This window comes from Mustelus asterias, unplaced genomic scaffold, assembly GCF_964213995.1.
Source record: "Mustelus asterias unplaced genomic scaffold, sMusAst1.hap1.1 HAP1_SCAFFOLD_35, whole genome shotgun sequence".
Lineage (NCBI taxonomy): Eukaryota > Metazoa > Chordata > Chondrichthyes > Carcharhiniformes > Triakidae > Mustelus > Mustelus asterias.
The window spans coordinates 3,671,037-3,686,662 of record NW_027590117.1 but is presented as its reverse complement, the minus strand read 5'-3'; the positions used below and the strand labels follow the sequence as shown (position 1 = coordinate 3,686,662).

General features: G+C 46.7%; 1 protein-coding gene across 1 annotated transcript in view; it reads right to left on the bottom strand.

The window, feature by feature from the left end:
- Positions 1 to 8,155: 8,155 nt before the first annotated feature.
- Positions 8,156 to 15,626, bottom strand: part of LOC144482214 (putative G-protein coupled receptor 139) — a 30,289-nt gene continuing 22,818 nt past the window's right edge. Inside the window, exon 5 of the mRNA XM_078201413.1 lies at positions 8,156 to 9,063. Within this exon, the coding sequence (XP_078057539.1) occupies positions 8,156 to 9,063 (908 nt within the window). The remainder of the gene's footprint in view (positions 9,064 to 15,626) is intronic.

Genomic DNA, 15,626 nt, shown 5'->3' with positions numbered 1-15,626 from the left:
ACGGAGTATAATATCAGAAAATGTGAAACACATCCACTTTGGCAGGGAGAATAGCAGAGCAATATATTACTTAAAATGTGAGTGATTGGCAACTCAGAGGGACTGAGGGATCTCAGTGTCCTGATACTGAATCACAAAAGGTTATTATGTAATTGTAACAGGTAAATAAAGTTTGAAATAAATGCAGAATACTGCAGATACTGGAATCTGAAGCAAGAACAAAAAATGCTGGAAAATGTCAGCAGGTCCGACAGCATCTGTGGGGAGAGAATATAGCCATTGTTTCGAGTCGAGAAGACCCTTCTTCAGAGCCTGACTTAAAAAATTGGCTCTATTCTCTCCCCACAGATGCTGTCAGATCGGCTGAGATTTTCCAGCATTTTCTGCTTTTGTTGTGAATAATGTTTGAAAGTTTATTTATTATTGTCACAAGAAGGGTTACATGAACGCTGCAATGAAGTTACTGTGAAAATTAGTCGCCACACTCGGGCGCCTGTTTGGATACACTGAGGGAGCATTTAGCATGGCCAATCCACCTAACCTGCACATCTTTGGAGTTTGGGAGGAAACCGGAGCACCCGGAGGAAACCCACACGGGGAGAATGTGCAGACTCCACACAGACAGTGACCCAAGCCGGGAATCAAACCCAGGTCCTCGTGTTGTGAGGCAGCAGTGCTAACCACTGTGCCACCGTGCCGCTCCATTCCAGCATGAAACATATTCGTTGATTAAGTATCCATGATCCTTTCGAATAGAGGATTCCAAAGATTCACAACATTATCCCTGTAGTAATTAATCCTCACTTAATTCCCAAGCCGGAATTGAACCCGGGTCTTTGGTGCCGTGAGGCAGCAGTGCGAATCACTGTGCCACCGTTCCACCCTATGTCGCACGAATCCCATTTTCCACCATTCTCCCCAGATCCTTGAATTTTCAGCTTGAGGTCTGGATTGAAACCAGAACCGGGTTCAGGCTATTTGGTATTTAAATTTGTGCAGCACTTGAGATTTCTTGTTGAAGGTTGAGCTAACTCTCAGAGTGAATTACAAGGCCAGGATTTTTGTTCAGCTGCGGGTTAGGTTTAGGATTTGAGGTAGTGTTGGAGTCAGGCTTGAGATTGTTAGAATTTAAATCTCAAGAGACTACAGAGGAACATTATCGTAGAATCATAAAATCCTACAGTGCAGAAGGAGGCCATTTGGCCCATCGAGTTTGCACCGGCCACAATCCCACCCAGGCCCTATCCCCGTAATGCCATACATTTACCTTAACTTGTCCCCTGACACTAAGGAACAATTTCGCATGGCCAATCCACCTAACCTGCACATCTTTGGACACTAAGGGGCAATTTAGCATGGCCAATCCACCTAACCCGCACATCTTTGGCATGTGGGAGGAAACCGGAACACCCGGAGGAAACCCACGCTGACACGGGGAAAACGTACAAGCTCCACACAAACAGTGACCCAAGCCGGGGATCGAACCCGGGTTCCTGGCGCTGTGAGAGGGCAGTGCTAACCACAGTGCCACCATGCCGCCCCATTACGCAGCCATGTTTGACACCACCAATGCATCGTGCTACAGGGCGAGATAGCCAAATCCGATTGAGGGATAAGGTTGAAGAGGTGATCTGAAGGCCTAGCGATGGACTTTAAGAGATATTGAGAGATTATTCCTCTGTTTAGAGTCACTTACAGGCAAAGGGTGCATGGAATCCATGGAAGGAGTTCAAAATATGGATGGACATTTTAACATCGAGCAGGGTGACACGGTGGCACAGCGGCACTCACAGCGCCAGGGACTCGTGTTCGATTCTGGCCTCAGGTGACTGTGTGATCATAGAAATCATAGAATAGAAACCCGACAGTGCAGAAGGAGGCCATTCGGCCCATCGAGTCTGCACCGACCACAATCCCACCCAGGCCCTACCCCCACATATTTTACCCGCTAATCCCTCTAACCTACGCATCCCAGGACTCTACGGGGCAATTTTTAACCTGGCCAATCAACCTAACCCGCACATCTTTGGACTGTGGGAGGAAACCGGAGCACCCGGAGTAAACCCACGCAGACACGAGGAGAATGTGCAAACTCCACACAGACAGTGACCCGAGCCGGGAATCGAACCCGGGACCCTGGAACTGTGAAGCAGCAGTGCTAACCACTGTGCTACCGTGCCGCCGTGTGGAGTCTGCATGTTCTCCCCGTGGCTGCGTGGGTTTCCTCCGAGTGCTCCTGTTTCCTCCCACACCCTAATGATATGGATTGGCCATTCCAAATTGCCCACAGTGTGCTGAGATGCATAGGTTAAGGGATTAACGGGGATAGGGCGGGGAGTGGATTAGTGGGGATAGCGGGGATTAGCGGGGATAGGGTGGGGAGTGGGGCGGCACGGTAGCACAGTGGTTAGCACTGCTGCTTCGCAGCTCCAGGTTCCCAGGTTCGATTCTTGGCTTGGGTCACTGTCTGTGAGGAGTTTGCACATTCTCCTCGTGTCTGCGTGGGTTTCCTCCGGGTGCTCTGGTTTCCTCCCACAGTCCAAAGATGCGCGGGTTAGGTTGGTTGGCCAGGTTAAAAATTGCACGTTAGAGTCCTGAGATGCGTAGGTTAGAGGGATAAGCAGGTAAATATGTGGGGGTCGGGCCTGGGTGGGATTGTGGTCGGTGCAGACTCGATGGGCCGAATGGCCTCATTCTGAACTGTAGGGTTTCTATGATTTCAGTCAGAGAGTCGGTGCAGACTCGATGGGCCAACTGGCCTCCTTCTTCGGATTCTCCGATGAGTCAATTGCCTGGAAACAAATGTAGGTCAGTAAGCACTCGAGCTATCATTTATTATTGTTCATTCAAAGGATCTGGGCTTTGTTGGCTAGAACAGCATTTATTGCTCATTCCTGATTGCCTTTGGAAGTTCTTGGCAAACTTCCTTCTTGAACCATTGCAGTCCACGTGCTGTAAGTATGCTGTTAGCGAGGGATTTCCAGGATTTTAACTCATCAACAACGAAGGAACACCGAAGTATTTATAAGACAGGATGGTGAGTGACTTACAGGCATAGAGTGATAGGAATTTACAGCATGGAAACAGGCCCTTCAGCCCAACCTGTCCACATGGCCCTTTTTTTAACCACTGAGCTCGTCCCAGTTGCCTGCGTTTGGCCCATATCCCTCTATACCCATCTTAGCCATGTAACTATCTAAATGCTTTTTAAAAGACAAAATTGTACCTGCTTCTGCTCCAGCCTCTGGCAGCTTGTTCCAAACACTCACTACCCTCTGTGTGAAAAAAATGCTCCTCTGGACCCTTTTGTGTCTCTCCCCTCTCGCCTTAAACCTATGCCCTCGAGTTTTTGACTCCCCTACTTTTGAGAAAAGATGTTGACTATCGAGCTGATCTGTGCCCCTCATTATTTTATAGACCTCTACAAGATCACCCCTAAATCTCAAACACTCCAGGGAAAAAGAGATTGAGGAGCTAGATCCAATGCATGATCAATTAGGGTCTCCACTTTGCCCATCCCAGTCGCCGCCAGGCTGAGACACCGAGGTTGTCAACTCTATTGTCTGATACCATGCCGTGCCTGGGTCCTTGTTCTCATCTCATACTTTGTTTTATTCATTCGTGGGACATGGGTGCCAATGGCTGGCCAGCATTGATTGCCCATCCAACGTTGCCCGAGGGCAGTTGGGATTGAACCACATTGATGTGGCCCTGGAGTCACATTGAAACCATAAGTCCAGAATATATAGGAGCAGAATTAGATCATTCGGCCCATCAATCATTGCTGATATGATTCTCATCCCCATTCTCCTGCCTTCTTCCCGTAACCCTTGATCCCCTTGTTGATCAAGAACCTATCTATCTCTGTCCTAAAGATACTCAATGACCCGGTCTCCACAGCCTTCTGCAGCAAAGTGTTCCTCAGATTCACCACCCTCTTGCTGAAGAAGTTCCTCCTCATCTCAGTTTTAGAGGAGCATCCCGTCACTCTGAGGTTGGACCCTCGAGTTCTTGTCTCTCCCACTCGGGGAAACATCCTCTCCACGCCCACTCGATCTGGGCCTCTCATATTTAGGACAGACCAGATAAGGACATCAGATTTCCTTCCCTAAAGGGCACGAGTGATGGGGTTTTCCGACAATCGGCAATGGTTTCATCAGCATATTAGTAATCCCAGATTTTTAAAATTAAATTCAAATTCCGCCATGGCGGGATTCGAACACGGTCCCCAGGATATTAATTGAGTTTTTGGATTATTAGACCAGCGACAATACCAGAAGGCCATTCCTTCCGGTATCCCGAGCCCCTCAACTGGTCTTGTTCAAACTAAATCACCATCCGATATTCACCATGTGTCAAAGAGAAAACAGGGTGCAGCAATCAGGTGGAGCAATGAATGCTGGGCGGACTCAGAGAAACATAGAAGATAAGAGGAGGAGGAGGCTATTCGGCCCTTCAAGCCTGTTCTGCCATTCATCATGATCATGGCTGAACGTCCAACTCAATAGCCTAATCCTCCTTTCTCTCCATATCCTATGATCCCATTCGCCCCAAGTGCTGTATCTAGCCGCCTCTTGAATACGTTCAATATTTTGGCATCAACTACTTCCTGTGGTAATGAATTCCACAGGCTCACCACTCTTTGGGTGAAGAAATGTCTCCTCAAATCTGTCCTAAATTGGAGGATTGCGGATAGATTGGAGGATTGCGGATGTGGTTCCGTTATTCAAGAAAGGGAGAAGTGATTGCCCGGGAAATTATAGACCGGTGAGCTAATCTCAGTGGTTGGTAAGTTGATGGAGCAGATCCTGAGAGGCAGGATTTATGAACATCTGGAGAGGAATAGTATGATCAGAAATAGCCAACACGGCTTTGTCAAAGGCAAATCATGCCTGACGAGCTCAATTGGATTTTTGAAGATGTAACTAGACATATAGACGAGGGAAGAGCAGTAGGTGTAGTTTATTTGGATTTCAGCAACGCGTTTGATAAGATGCCCCACACAAGGCTCATTGAGAACGTGAAGGGGCATGGGATACAAGGGGACATTGCTTTGTGGATTCAGAACTGACTTACCCACAGAAGGCAAAGTGTGGTTGGAGATGGGTCTTTTTCAGCATGGAGGTCGGTCAGCAGTGGAGTGCAATAGGAATCTGTTCTGGGACCCGAGCTCTTTGTGATTTTTATCAATGACCTGGATGAAGAATTGGAAGGATGGGTTGGCAAGTTTGCTGATGACACAAATGTTGGTGGTGTTGTGGATAGTGTAGAGGGATGTCAGCAACGAGTCATAGATAACATGCAAGACTGGCCGGAGAAGTGGCAGGTGGACTTCAAGCCAGATAAGTGTGTGGTGGTTCATTTTGGCAGGTCGAATAGGATGAAAGAATATAATATTAAGGGTAAGACGCTTGGCAGTGTGGAAGATCAGAAGGATCTTGGGGTCCGGGTTCATAGGATGCTCAAAGCAGCGTCGCACGTAGAGGCTGTGATTAAGAAGGCGTATGGAATACTGGCCTTCATCAAAAGAGGAATTGAGTTTAGAAATCGGGAGGAAATGCCGCAACTGTATTGGACCCTGGTCAGACCCCACCTGGAGTACTGTGCCCAGTTCTGGTCGCCTCATTACAGAAAGGCTGTGGAAGCTATAGAAAGGGTGCAGAGGAGATTCACAAGGATGTTGCCTGGATTAGGTGGCATGCCTTATGAAGATAGTTTGAGAGAGCTAGGTATTTTCTCCTTGGAGAGGCGAAGGATGAGAGGTGACCTGATAGAGGTGTATAAGATGTTGAGGGGTATTGATAGAGTGGATTCTCAGAGGCTTTTACCCAGGGCTGAAATGGTTGCCACAAGAGGTCACAGGTTTAGGGTGCTGGGGAGTAGGAACAGAGGAGATGTTCGGGGTACGTTTTTCACTCAGAGGGTGGTGGGTGCGTGGAATCAGCTGCCGGTAGTGGTGGTGGAGATGGATTCGATAGGGTCTTTTAAGAGACTTTTGGATTAGTTCATGGAAGTTAGTAAGATAGAGGGATATAGGTAAGCCTGGTAGGTTGGGACATGTTCGGTGCAACTTGTGGGCCGAAGGGCCTGTTTGTGCTGTAGCGTTTCTATGTTCTATGTTCTAAATGGTCTACCCTGAATCCTCAGACTGCGACCCCTGGTTCTGGACTCCCCCGCCATTGGGAACAGCCTCCCTGCATCTACTCTGTCTAGTCCTGTTAGACTTTTATATGTCTCTATGAGATCCACCCCCCTCATTCGTCTGAACTCCAGTGAAAACAATCCTAACCTCGTCAATCTCCCCTCATACATCCGTCCCGCCATCCCCGGAATCAGTTTGGTAAACCTGACTCATTGAAGAGACTTCATTTGTGGTACTTTAAAAAAATAAGTTAATCAAACAAGACATTTTCCAACAACTGCCACACGTTAGCTTTTGTACAGACACATTCCTGGTCAGATGTGAAGATGTAAGGATTGAGTCAGTGAAGATGGTGCAGAGATTCTGGATGTCATCTCCCCTCCTGGCCTCGAGGAAGCGTAATGACTCTCTTGGAATCCACTTCTCTAATGTTCTGCTTGTCACCTCTTGGTCTGATATGTCCTGCTCTGTTGCACTTCAGCGGTTAGCTATTGTGTGAGATGCCCATATTTCCCTTGTCTCAGAATCTAGGTCAGAAGCTCCAAGTGTTTTATGAAGTCAGCCTGGACCATAAATTTTGGCACAGGTAAGCGTGAGATGTTTCACGACAGCTTTGATTCAAAAGACCCAGGTGGTGAAGAAAGCATATACATGCTTTCCTTCATCGGCCAGAGCATCCAGTATAAAAGTTGGCAAATTATGTTACAGTTGTATAAAACGTTGGTAATGCCACATTTGGAATACTGTGTCCAATTCTGGTCACCACACGACCAGAGGACGTGGAGGCTTTGGAGAGAGTGCAGGAAATGTTTACTAGGATGTTGCCTGGTATGGAGGGTCTTCGCTATGAGGTGAGATTGAATAAACTGGGATTGTTCTCTCTGGAAAGACGGAGGCTGAGGGGCGAAGTTTGTAAAATTATGAGGGGCGTAGATAAGGTGAACAGTTGGAAGCTGTTTCCCAGGGCAGAAATGGCAATTGCAAGGGAGTGCAAGTTCAACGTAAGGCCGCGGGGCGGGGGAGGGGGGGGGGAGTAGGAGAAGGTTCAGTAGAAATCGGTGGGGAATTCTTTTTATACAGAGGTTGGTAGGGACCTGGAATGCACTGTCAAGTGAGGTGGTTGAGGCAGACACTTAGTGACATTTAAGACTGATCTGGATAGGCACATGAACAGGCGGGGTATCGAAGGATACAGGTGTTTGGTCAACGAGATCGGTACTGGCTTGGTAGGCTGAAGGGCCTGTTTTTGTACTGTACTGTTGTTTCTTCTTTGACCCACTAGGGAGCTTTTACCAAACAACGTTTATTTCAGAATACAGTTAACACGTATAGTAAGAAAATTAGCAAGAACGTTTATCAATTACAAACAAGAGAAAAACCAATTGTGGTATTATACAAACCTTAACAGTTCAATTTTCTTTTCCAACCAAGCAAACATTCTGACAACCCACCACCCCACTCCCCCACCCCGTTTCAGTTTAGCACAGAAAATACATACATTCATGTGATTTTTCAGCTCTGCAATACCTGCTGTGAATTAGTCCTTTGGATGCAGAATTGAAACTCTGACTCCCCTGTCCTGTAGCTCCCAGTCCACCTTCAGGCAGAGATAGAACCACTGCTTGCCTCCAGCGAGCAAACAACCAACAGCAAAATGTTCTCTCCAGAGAGGAAGAAAGACTACTTCCACCTAGCCAGCAGAATGTCTAATATCAGGGGGAGACACAGAAACACACTGCATTTCAGTTTGGAGTCCAACAGCTACTCACTAAAACTAAAAGTGAAGCCTTGGATTCCTCTGTGAACGAGCCACCTGACCTTGACCTCTCAAGCAATCTCCCCACAACAAGTCAAAAGGGTCGTAAAACTCCCAAAACTCCAGGACATTACATCAGGCCCAAATTAAAAATAAACCAAATGGCCCATTATATGCCTCCAACAGACATCATGGCAACGCTACAAAAAAATTCAGAGAAACAGGGTTAAACTACATTCCTTAAAAGCACAGTAGCATCACACTTGTTTATTAATTAGTTGAATAATTGAGGCAACTGGATATTTCATCGCACTTTTGACCTGCTGCCTAAATTTGGACTGAGTTACCCCATAAATAAATGTGTTTGTGCAGCAATTTACATTCACCAGCAGATATCCAACTTGCAAAAATAGCCCTTCAGATTCATTATAACCCTCTGGACTTTCTCCTCTAATACTGTAATATAGGAATTCCATAACATAGACCGTCCACAGAAGTATGAAAGTGCCGGATATGCTGAAGAGTAAAATCATAGACTTCCGTCTGCCCTGCATCTCTGGGTCACTGCAATTCCCTCCACTGTTCTGACCCCTGAGTCCCTTACGGACTTGACTGACCACAACAATGTGTCTGACTGTCAGAGCATTGAGCAGTAGAATTAAAGCGAATGGGAGCAATGGGGTTAAAACCGTATCAAGCCAATCAAATCCCACCCACCCAGGCTCAGTATAGTAGCTCGGACGTGCAGTACAGAACCACGGTACTTTATCGATTATCTCCCCAGGTGCATTTGAAAAATAAAAGGGAATGTTTTTCGAACAGAGCAGAATGCCTGTTGTTGCGAGAACCACAGCCGCAGCTTTCTCATTGCAATATTTTGTTGATAGCTTCTGGCAACAAATGGCCACAAAGCGGTCGAAAGAGAAAGTGACAGTGAACCAGACAGAACAATCAGTGGCTGCACGGAACAGGACAATGATAACACTACAGACAGGGGTGATGTCCAGAAAAGACATAGGAAAATAATAGTACTTGATCCGAAACAGTACAATCTCAAAAATAATGACCAGGAGATCCACTGTTGCCATGGCCACCAGATAGTGAGTGGTGCAATTGGAGAGTCCGCATTTTCCCCTGGACAGGATCACAATCGCCACTATGTTAACTGTAAAAGAGGGAAGGTAGAGAGAGCCCGATTAAATACTCTGCATGCATAACCCACACAGCATGGGCATGCGTTTAGAGCCAATATCAATGGTTCGGCAATGACGTTTTAAAAGTTTTATTTATTAGTATCACAAGTAGGTTTACATTAACACTGCAATGAAGTTACTGCAAAAATCCCATATTCGCCACACTCCGGCACCTGTTCGGGTACACTGATGGAGAATTTAGCATGGCCAATGCATCTAACCAGCACATCTTTCAGACTGTGGGAGGAAAACGGAGCACCTGGAGGAAAACCACGCATACACGGGGGAAACTGTGCAGACTCCGCTCAGACAGTGACCCAAGCCCAGAGTTGAACCCGGGTCCCTGGCGCAATGAGGCTGCATTGCTTACCACTGTGCCACCATGCCGCCCCAGGGAGGTTATTGATTCTGGAGGGAAGGTCTAATCCACGGCGGGGGGAGATGGGGGGGACGGCGCGGGGGCAAAACCCGAAGGTTTGTTTTGTGTATCGATAAGAATCCTGAAAAGTCCAAAGTGGGAGGGGCGTTTTTGATTTAAGGGGTATTTGATCTTGAGGTGTACCCAAACTTGGGGAGGGGGTTCTGGTCTGCTCTGGTAGTGAGGTTCTTGGATAGCTCGGATGGAGGTTGAGTGCTTTTCTATGTGGCTCAGATTCGGGGGTTAAGGTGGGGGGTGATCCAATCCCCAATGTGGGGGAGAGGATTCAAAAGCAAAGCCCTTAAGCACCCCCCACCTCCCCCCCCCCACCGCCGTACCCCAATTCAGTGTGGCATTTTTAGCTATCTGGTATCTAATGGGGAAATTAGGTCAGTCAAACTTTAACCTGTAAATATGTTCGGGATTTTACAGTCTTGCTTGTTCCAATGCTGTAAAATCCTGCCCGTTGTCAACGGACATTTCAATTGTGACCATTAAGTCAGAGAGCGTAACATAATGTAAAATATTTCAATGGTCCAACTCGCCTGCTCGGAGGCCTTACCAGGCCAGTCACTGACCCAACACTGTGAAAATCACACGTGGTGGTTGGATGGTGTCTAAATTGAGTTGTTCTTTGAATTTATATCATTAAATTGTGGGTGGCACGGTGGCACAGTGGTTAGCACTACTGCCTCACAGCAACAGGGACCCGCTTTCACTTCCTGGCTTAAGCCATCGTCTGCGCGGAGTCTGCACATTCTCCCCATGTCTGCTTGGGTTTCCTCCGGGTGCTCCAGTTTCCTCCCACATCTCAAAGATGTGCACGTTAGGTGGATTGGCAATGCTAAATTGTCCCTTAGTGTCCAAAGATGTCCAGGTTAGTTGGATTGGCCATGCTAAATTGCCACTTAGTGTCCAAAGATGTGTAGGTTAGGTGGATTGGCCATGCTAAATTGCCACTTAGTGTCCAAAGATGTGCAGGTGAGGTGGATTGGCCATGCTAAATTGCTCCTTCGTGTCCAGAGATGTGCGGGTTAGGTGGATTGGCCACGCTAGGTTGCCCCTTAGTGAGCAAAGTTGTGTCGGTTAGGTGGATCGGCCATGCTAAATTGCCCCTTACTGTCCAAAGATCTGCTGGTTCGGTGGATTGGTCGTGCTAAATGCCCTCTTAGTGTCCGAAGATGTGCAGGTTCAGTGGATTGGTCATGTTAATTTGCCCCTTCGTATCCAAAGATGTCTTGGATTGATTTGCTATGTTAAATGTTTGGGATACAGGGATAGGGCAGGGCAGCGGGCTTAGTTAAGGAACTCTGTCAGGGAGTCGATGCAGCCTCGATGGTTTGATAAGCTTGCACAAAGCCAACTTGTAGTAAGAAAGGCAAATTCGAACAAGGTGCAAATTTAAGATGAATTTAGCTAAAAGAACATGGAGCAGGGGTTAGAGACCATAAGAAATAGGAACAGAAGTAGGCCATTCGGCCCCTCAAACCTGCTCCACTATTTAATAGGATCATGCCTGTTCCGACACTCCTCACTTTCCTGTTCTTTCCCTGTAACCTTTGATCCCCTTACTGATCAAACATCTATCAATCTCAGCTGCAAATGTTTCCAAGAATTCTGCCCCCCACTGCTCTCTGTGACAAGGAGTTCCAAAGACTCACAGCCCTCTGAAAGGAGAAATTCCTCCTCATTTCAGTCTTAAACTGGTGCCCCTTTATTCTGACACTATGCCCTCTGGTCCGAGACTCTCCCATGGAGGGGTTGGGAGGGGGGGGGGGGTGTGGCGGCGCGGGGGGAATATCCTCTCAGCATTCACCCTGTAAAGGCTCTGCAGAATCATATATGTTTCAATGAGATCACCTCTCATTCTTCTAAATTCCAATGAGCGGGAGGCCAAGTCCTCGTGGTATTATTGCCAGATTATTATTCTGGAAACGAATATTCTCTGGACACGGGTTTGAATCCCGCCAAGGCAGATGTTGCAATTCGAATTAAAAACAAATCTGAAATTAAGAATCTGCTGATGACTGTGAAACCATTGTCGATTGTCGGGAAAACCCGTATGGTTCGCTGATGTCCTTTAGGGAAGGAAATCTGCCGCCCTTACCCGGCCTGGCCTACATGAGACTCCAGAGCCAAAAGCAATATGGTTGACTCTCAACTGCCCTCAGACAACTAGGGATGGGCAATAAATGCTGGCCAGACAGCGATGCCCATGTCCCACGACTGAATTGAAAAAATCCTGCTAAAACAATTGCCCCTTAGCGTCCTGAGATGCGTAGGTTAGAGAGATTAGTAGGTAAGATATGTCGGGATATGGGGGTAGGGCCTGGGTGGGATTGTGGTCGGTGCAGACTCGATGGGCCGAATGGCCTCTTTCTGTACTGTAGGCTTTCCATGATTCTATGGTTTTGTTGGTTGTCAGGTAGGGTCATATGACTGGGTGGAGCTTGGCTTACGGAGAGAATTCAAACTCAGTTGCTTTTTAGGTGCTGCTTTTGAGTTGAGACAGTACAGTGCCCCTCTTTTCCCCATGAATAAATTTGGAAACTAGAAGCTGACAGAGATGAGATGTACTTTTCTGACTGAGGAGAGGGGTAGCACGGTGGCACAGTGATTAGCACTGCTGCCTCACAACACCAAGGACCCAGATTTGATTCTCAGCTTGGGTCACTGTCTCTGTGGAGTTTGCACGCTCTCCCGTGTGTCTGCGTGGGTTTCTTCCAGGTGCTCTGGTTTCCCCCCACAAGTCTGAAAGACGTGCTGGTTAGGTGCCTTGGCCGTGCTAAGTTCTCCCTCAGTGTACCCGAACAGGCGCCAGAGTGGGGTGACTTGGGACTTTACACAGCTACTTCATTGCAGTGTTAGTGTAAGCCTACTTGTGACAGAAGTAAAATAAATAAAAAAAACATCCTTCTCTGGAAACTGCTGTCTGGATCTCCATCCAGAATTGTTAAAAGACAGGAAATCTAGCACCACGTCAGCATACTTGTGCTAACTGATTCTGAAGAAAGCTGTGTGTCTATGTGGATATTGCTTCAAATTGGAATAGAGACAGCTCGCTGATACAAATTATATTTTAAGACCATAAGACCATAAGACATAGGAGCGGAAGTAAGGCCATTCGGCCCATCGAGTCCACTCCACCATTCAATCATGGTTGATTTCGACTCCATTTACCCGCTCTCTCCCCATAGCCCTTAATTCCTCGAGAAATCAAGAATTTATCAATTTCTGTCTTGAAGACGCTCAACGTCTCGGCCTCCACAGCCCTCTGTGGCAATGAATTCCACAGACCTACCATTCTCTGGCTGAAGAAATTTCTCCTCATCTCTGTTCTAAAGTGACTCCCTTTTATTCTAAGGCTGTGCCCCCGCGTCCTAGTCTCCCCTGCTAATGGAAACAACTTCCCTACGTCCATCCTATCTAAGCCGTTCATTATCTTGTAAGTTTCTATTAGATCTCCCCTCAACCTCCTAAACTCCAATGAATATAATCCCACGATCCTCAGACGTTCATCGTATGTCAGGCCTACCATTCCTGGGATCATCCGTGTGAATCTCCGCTGGACCCGCTCCAGTGCCAGTATGTCCTTCCTGAGGTGTGGGGCCCAAAATTGCTCACAGTACTCCAAATGGGGCCTAACCAGTGCTCTATAAAGCCTCAGAAGTACATCCCTGCTTTTGTATTCCAAGCCTCTTGAGATAAATGACAACATTACATTTGCTTTCTTAATTACGGACTCAACCTGCAAGTTTACCTTTAGAGAATCCTGGACTAGGACTCCCAAGTCCCTTTGCACTTTAGCATTATGAATTTTGTCACCGTTCAGAAAATAGTCCATGCCTCTATTCTTTTTTCCAAAGTGCACGACCTCGCACTTGCCCACGTTGAATTTCATCAGCCACTTCTTGGACCACTCTCCTAAACTGTCTAAATCTTTCTGCAGCCTCCCCACCTCCTCAATACTACCTGCCCCTCCACCTATCTTTGTATCATCGGCAAACTTGGCCAGAATGCCCCCAGTCCCGTCATCTAGATCGTTAATATATAAAGAGAACAGCTGTGGCCCCAACACTGAACCCTGCGGGACACCACTTGTCACCGGTTGCCATTCTGAGAAAGAACCTTTTATCCCAACTCTCTGCCTTCTGTCTGACAGCCAATCGTCAATCCATGTTAGTACCTTGCCTCGAATACCATGGGCCCTTATTTTACTCAGCAGTCTCCCGTGAGGCACCTTGTCAAAGGCCTTTTGGAAGTCAAGATAGATAACATCCATTGGCTCTCCTTGGTCTAACCTATTTGTTATCTCTTCAAAGAACTCTAACAGGTTTGTCAGGCACGACCTCCCCTTACTAAATCCATGCTGACTTGTCCTAATCCGACCCTGCACTTCCAAGAATTTAGAAATCTCATCCTTACCGATGGATCCTAGAATTTTGCCAACAACTGAGGTTAGGCTAATTGGCCTATAATTTTCCATCTTTTTTCTTGTTCCCTTCTTGAACAGTGGGGTTACAACAGCGATTTTCCAATCCTCTGGGACTTTCCCTCACTCCAGTGACATTTGAAAGATCATAACTAACGCCTCCACTATTTCTTCAGCTATCTCCTTTAGAACTCTAGGATGCAGCCCATCTGGGCCTGGAGATTTATCAATTTTCAGACCTTTTAGTTTCTCTAGCACTTTCACCTTTGTGATGGCAACCATATTCAACTCTGCCCCCTGATTTTCCTGAATTGTTGGGATATTACTCATGTCTTCTACTGTGAAGACTGACGCAAAGTACTTATTAAGTTCCTCAGCTATTTCCTTGTCTCCCAGCAGTAGATTACCAGCGTCATTTTGGAGCGGCCCAATGTCTACTTTTGCCTCCCGTTTGTTTTTAATGTATTTAAAGAAACCTTTAATATCATTCCTAATGTTACTGGCAAGCCTACCTTCATATTTGATCCTCTCCTTCCTTATTTCTCTCTTTGTTATCCTCTGTTTGTTTTTATAGCCTTCCCAATTTTCTGACTTCCCACTACTCTTTGCCACATTATAGGCTCTCTCTTTTGCCTTGATGCATTCCCTGACTTCTTTTGTCAGCCATAGCTGCCTAATCCCCCCTCTGATAACCTTTCTTTTGTTTGGGATGAACCTCTGCACTGTGTCCTCAATTACTCCCAGAAACTCCTGCCATTGCTGTTCTACTGTCTTTCCCACTAGGCTCTGCTTCCAGTCGATTTTTGTCAGTTCCTCCCTCATGCGCCTGTAATTACCTTTATTTAACTGTAGAACCTTCACATCTGATTCTGCCTTCCTTCTTTCAAATTGCAGACTGAATTCTACCATATTATGATCACTGCTTCCTAAGTGTTCCCTTACTTTAAGATCTTTTATCACGTCTGGCTCATTACATAACACTAAGTCCAGAATAGCCTGTTCCCTCGTGGGCTCCATCACAAGCTGTTCCAAAAAGCCATCCTGTAAACATTCAATGAATTCCCTTTCTTTGGGTCCACTGGCAACATTATTTACCCAGTCCACCTGCATATTGAAATCCCCCATGATCACTGTGACCTTGCCTTTCTGACATGCCCTTTCTATTTCGTGGTGCATTTTGTGCCCCTGGTCCTGACCACTGTCAGGAGGCCTGTACATAACTCCCATTATGGTTTTTTTGCCTTTGTGGTTCCTCAACTCTACCCACACAGACTTCACATCGTCTGACCCTATGTCGTTTAGTGCTATTGATTTAATTTCATTTCTAATTAACAAGGCAACCCCGCCCCCTCTACCCACCTCTCTGTCTTTTCGATAGGTTGTGAATCCCTGGATGTTTAACTGCCAGTCCTGAACCCCCTGCAACCACGTCTCTGTGATGCCTACCACATCATACCTGCCAGTCACAATCTGGGCCACAAGCTCATCTACCTTGTTCCGGACACTGCGGGCATTTAAATATAGCACCTTTAATTCCCTATTGACCGTCCCTTTTTGTTTTCGTAGTGTGGTGGACCTTGGTTTACTGAGCCTTTCCAGACACTGTGTCATATTTTGTGAGATGGGGAATATCGTAACCTCTCCTGAGCGCTGTCTTTTCGTGATTTTTTGTAATCCTAAGCAGC